This window comes from Mus pahari, unplaced genomic scaffold, assembly GCF_900095145.1.
Source record: "Mus pahari unplaced genomic scaffold, PAHARI_EIJ_v1.1 scaffold_7215_1, whole genome shotgun sequence".
In the NCBI taxonomy this organism is placed as follows: domain Eukaryota; kingdom Metazoa; phylum Chordata; class Mammalia; order Rodentia; family Muridae; genus Mus; species Mus pahari.
Genome location: NW_018393778.1, coordinates 16,665 through 22,526, shown reverse-complemented (window position 1 = coordinate 22,526; position 5,862 = coordinate 16,665). Strand labels below are relative to the sequence as shown.

The following is a 5,862-nucleotide window of genomic DNA, read 5'->3' as shown; positions in this document are numbered from 1 at the left end:
TGAGATAGGAGAAGCATTATTTCAAGATCATTATGTGGCACACAGCAAAACCCTGTCATGTACAGACAAACAGAAAGTGTACATCGGTTGTAGAATATTGAACCTATTTCTCCCATTACCAAGTTAGAGATACCACTGGATGACAGGCGACAAATTTCTAATTCCTCATATTTTTGAATTTCAATCAAATAGAATATGTTGATAATATTAATTTTCATATTAAGAGATAATAAGGAAAAGTTATTGTTATTTCCTGTTAATTTGCTTCTTAGAGGTGAAATGATGTTTGTATGGGTTTGTTGAAAGATTACTTTCTTGCTTCTTCTAGGATTTAGTTTCACTTCTTGTGTTGGTGTTTTCCATCTATTATCAATTATAGGGCTGGATTTGTGGAAAGATATTGTATAAGTTTGCTTTCGTCATGGGATACTTGGTTTCTCCATCTATGGTGATTCAGAGTTTTACTGGCTATAGTAGCCTGAGTTGGCATTTGTGTTCTTTTAGGGTCTGTATGACATCTGCCCAGGATCTTCTGGCTTTCATAGTCTCTGGCAAGACATCTGGTATAATTATGATAGCTCTGCCTGCATATGTTACTTGACCTTTTTCTCTTACTGCTTTTAATATTCTCTCTTTGTTTTGTGCCTTTGATGTTTTGATTATTATGTTACAGGAGTTATTTCTTCTCTGGTCCAAACTCTTTGGACTTCTGTAGGCTTCTTGTATATTCATGGGCATCTCTTTCTTTAGGTTAGGGAAGTTTTCTTCTATAATTTTTGTTGAAGATATTTACTGGCCCATTAATTAGGGATCTTCACTATCTTTTATACCTATTATCCTTAGGTTTGGTCTTCTCACTGTGTCCTGGACTTCCTGATTGTTTGAGGTTAGGAGCTTTTTCCTTTTTGCATTTTCTTTCACAGTTGTGTCAATGTTTTCAAAAGTATCTTCTGCACCTTCAATTCTTTATTCTGTCTCTTGTATTCTCTTTGTGATGCTTGCATCTATGAATCCTGATCTCATTCCTAGGTTTTCTAACTCCAAGGTTGTCTCCCTTTGTGATTTTTCTATTGTTTCTATTTCCATTTTAAGATCCTGAATGTTTTTGTCCATTTCTTTTGACTGTTTGATTGTGTTTTTCTGTAACTCTTTAAGGGATTTTTGTGTTTCCTATTTAAGGGCTTCTAGCTAATTACCTGTATTCTCATTTCTTTAAGTGAGTTATTTATGTCCTTCTTAATGTCCACTATCATCATCATGAGAAGTGATTTTAGATCTGAATCTGGTTTTTCCAGTGTGTTGGGGTATCCAGGACTTGCTAAGATGGGAGAATTGGGTTCTGGTGATGCCAAGTGACCTTGGTTCTTCAGCTTGCCTCCTGCCATTTGGTTATCTCTATTGCTACCTGTTCTGGCCATGTCTGACTGGAGCCTGTTATCCTGGCTATGTCAGAACTCCTCTGATTCAAGCTGTCTCTGTGATCCTGTGATTCTGAGATCCTGTGACCCTGAGATCGTGGGTGTGTCTGAGCAAGCTGCCTTTGGGACCCTGAGATCCTGGTGTGACTAAGCTCTTGGAATCCTGGGATCCTGGGTGTGTTAGACAACCTGGGAGTGGAGTTGCCTCTGGGTGTTGTGGGGCTGGCTGAGGAGTTAACACCCAGGGTGTGCTCAGGGCACTGGCCTAGACAGACCTGAAGGAACCCATGCCAATGATCTGGCAGTGTTCCTGAATGCCTGGGTTGCACCAGTCCCAGGTATTCCTGGTGTTGGGACAGGTGTTGTGTCCTTCTCACTGCTGATCCTCTGATCCTGGCCTTGTTAGTGCATCTGGGAGTGCAGCTGCCTCTGGGTGTTACTGGGCTGGATGCAGACTTTGTGACCAAGGTCTGCTCAGCCCAGACAGCATTTCTTTTATTCTATAATCTTGAGTCTTTCTGTCAGAGGGCTCTGAGTCTCCTTTCATGATGAGAGGGCCATTCTGCTGCACTGAAACAAAAATACCAATATTAATGCATTGAAAGTTAAGTTATAAGTCAATAGAAAGAAAACAAAATCAGTATAAATAATAATATATACAACAGGATTATATGAAAAATAGATGAAAATGTGGGGCTTGGAGCCAGGCAGAAGATTTGGTCATCTGTGTAACACAAGCTATGTGTCCTAGAGGACTGCAAAGTCAAGGTGCTCCTGCCTCAGCTTCTTACATGTTTGGGTTATTAAAATACAACATCATGCCTGGCAGGAGTACAGTTCTTGGTGCTATATACAAGGCAAGGCAAAGGCACCAAAAAGAATGGGGGCAGCTCAGGGAAGCAGTAGAACAACACCAGAAATATTTATTATTGTCTCACACCAAAAATAAACATCCTTAAANTACTAACTATGAGATTGGGGGATGTTTAAAAATGTATGGCTCTTGGTATGGATAGTATACACGGCAGGATACAGAATTGTTTTTACTAAGAGCATAAAGGAGAAATATCACCTTACTTCATACATTACACCAGGTTAACTTTGTAATTTTCCATACAAAAATCAACTAAAAGTTGATACCTCAAAAAGGAAGGTAACATGTGAAGAATAACTTGCTAATTTCATGCGATATATATTTGTTTTACCCTGTTTATCTCATCTTTGAAGTGTAGCTGTTCAGTATAGTGAACATGCACAGTAAAACAAAGGATTGTTACTCATCAAAGGGATGAGAGGCCCTTGGTTCTATGAAGGCTTTATGCCCCAGTTTAGGGGAATGCAAGGAAAGTGGGAGTGAGTAGGTTGATTAGCAGGGGGAGGTGGGAGTGTGTTTTCAGAGGGGAAAGCAGGAAAGGAGATAACATTTGAAATGTAAATAAAGAAAATATCTAAGTTTAAAAAAAGGATCAATGTTTATATGGCAGAATCCTGGGGGAAAAAAGTGAGCATAAGCTGAGGAGGGAATTGTCCATCTTTCCTTTGTCCTCTTTTTCTCTCTCTGTCTCTTTCTTTGTTTCTTTGTTTCTTTCTTTGTTTCTTTCTTTGCTTCTTTCTTTCTATCTTTCTATCTTTCTTTCTTTCTTTCTTTCTTTCTTTCTTTCTTTCTTTCTTTCTTTCTTTCTTTCTTTCTTTCTTTCTTTCTTTCTCATTCTTTCTTCTATCCTGTTCTCTTCCCTGGTTCTTCTCTTTCTCTTCTCCCTCTCCCTCCTTTCTTCCTACTCTGCACATTCCAATGTTTCTTGGTTTTTTGAGACAGGGTTTCTCTGTCTCAGGTTTCCAGTATAGCCCTGGCTGTCCTGGAACTCACTTTGTAGACCAGACTGGCCTCGAACTCAGACATTTGCCTGCCTCTGCCTCCCAAGTGCTGGGATTAAAGGTGAAGTTGCCTTCAAATATGAACATGAACAAATATACAAACATACAAAGGCACATCATACACACAGAACCAAAACATAGATCTAATAATTAAAGTAGCATGCCAAGAATTATGTTACTATTCTTCACTGAATCACTTTTTCCTATTTCCTCTAAAAATAATGCTTTCAATGGGTGTATAAAATTTTGAGGGATCAAATTTTTCTTAGAGGATGGCCTAGTTGCCCATCACTAGAAGGAGAGTCCATTGGTCTTGTGAAAATTATATGCCCCAGTACAGGGGAATGCCAGGGCCAGGAAGCAGGAGTGGGTGGGTTGGGCAGTAGGGTCGGGGGAGGGTATATGGGACTTTTGGAAAGGAAACTAGGAAAGTATTGGAAATGCAAATGAAGACAATAGCTAATAAAAAAATTTAAAAATAAATAAATAACTTACATTCTCTACACAGTGCAACCACAGTGCACTCCCCTACCTCACACCTCAAAAAGGCTAGAGGGTAGACATTAAATAGAGTAGACTGTAAGGAAGCACTGGGTGGTGCTCATGTTCACCTTAATCCCAGCACTCAGGAGGCAGAGACGGTAGGATCTGATCTACAGAGTGAGCTTCAGGACAACCAAGAATAGAGAAACCTGTCTCAAAAAGTATATTTAGAAGGGTTCTTTAAGATACTAGTGATGCTCTAGTAAATTTTCTACTGACAGCAACTCCCTGTGCATGAAACCGGACCAGGTGCCCTTGGAACAACAGTACATACTTAGCTGGTTTGCATATGAAATAATTTTATGACAGACAGGCTTCTTTAAGGGCAGCTACCAGGAGCCTAAGAAGCATCCTCTCTTCCAGCTCTCAGAGATGGAAACAGACACACTCCTGCTATGGGTGCTGCTGTTCTGGGTTCCAGGTAAGGATGCAGAGTAGTGTTGGGAGCAATCTTTGTGGCAATCATGACCTTTTATGCTTCTGGGCTCCTGAACATAATAATTACTGCATTTGTAATTGGTTTTAAGTTTCCTGATTCCCCTTGATTTTCTGGTTTTACATAGTGATGTCCACAGTGTTCTATTAGATATTTTCTTCATTTACATTTGAAATGCTATCCCAAAAGTTCCCTATGTCCTCCCTGCCCTGCTCCCCTACCCACCCACTCTCACTTCTTGGCCCTGGCGCTCCCCTGTACTGGGGCATATAAAGTTTGCAAGACCAAGAGGCTTCTCTTGAAATAAATAATTGAAAAGTTCCTCTGTTGGGAAGGTATGTATACATATATAACAATAGTCTTTGTGTTTATCATTCCAGGCTCCACTGGTGACATTGTGCTGACCCAATCTCCAGCGTCTTTGGCTGTTTCTCTAGGGGAGAGGGCCACCATCTCCTGCACAGCCAGCCAGAGTATCGATTATTACGGTGACAATTATATGCACTGGTTCAAACAGAAGCCAGGACAGCCACCAAAACTCCGTATCTATGATGCATCCAACCTAGAATCTGGAGTTCCTGACAGGTTCAGTGGAAGTGGGTCTGGGACAGACTTCACCCTCAACATCAATCCTATTGAGGATGATGATACTGCAATCTATTACTGTCAGCAAAGTAGGAAGGATCCTCCCACAGTGCTTCAGGGCTGAACAAAAACCTCCTGGGGTTGCAGCTCCCTGATGCTCAGTCTCTCAGTTCTCTCTTACTCTCTGACATCTCAACACAGAGCTCTAGGCTTGTTTGGAAAAATATCTCAAATAATGAAACACGTTTAAAAACATATATGTATATGTGTTCCATTCTTCATGCTTTGTAATTTAATTATTTCACAACAAAATGTAATTATTATTTATCATTTAAATTTTTATTAACAAATACTTATGTTTGGATGATTTTCCCTTCTCCCCTCACTCTGTGACCACATCTCAGTCTATTCCCTATGCCCTCAACATCCTCCATTGTCTTCCAGTCATTGAGGATGTACCGTCTCTTATTTATAATTCTGAAAATAGAAAAAAATAACAAATTCAAATTATGTCACTAAAAAAATAGTGTTAACCAAAGGCATTTACATTAGTTTGTGTGTGTATGTGTGTGTTTGTGTGTGTGTGTGTGTGTGTGTAAGGAAAATCTGCAGAAGTTAGTTCTTTCTTTCCAGCTGATCCAGTCTGGGAATCAAACTCAGGTCATCAGTCTTCTGTAAGCATATCTCGTGGTACAGAGTGTTCAACCATTCCAGCCTGGAATACTATTTCTTTTCTCTTAATCATTTGTTTTCATTTAAATTGTGTATATGGGTGGAGAGATGTAAGTGTGAGTCCTCATAGCAGTCAGAATAGGGCAACAGATCCCGGGGAACTGGAGATATGGGAGGTTTTCTGCTAGTAGTCGTGGGTGCTGAAACCAAACTGGGGTCCTCTGCAAGACCAAGAAGTGCTCTGAACTGCTAACTCATTAATTCATCTCTTATCTGTCATCTATTAAGGTACTACTTTAGATTTAGTAACTCCTTTTCTCCTAAAAAACTGGA

At 39.9% G+C, this 5,862-nt stretch overlaps 1 gene segment (V, D, J or C); it reads left to right on the top strand.

Annotated features, from left to right (window-relative positions):
* Positions 1-4,208: 4,208 nt before the first annotated feature.
* Positions 4,209-4,981, top strand: LOC110315727. The segment is given in 2 exon segments: positions 4,209-4,257; positions 4,653-4,981. Coding segments are annotated over 2 exon segments (378 nt in total).
* Positions 4,982-5,862: the final 881 nt, after the last annotated feature.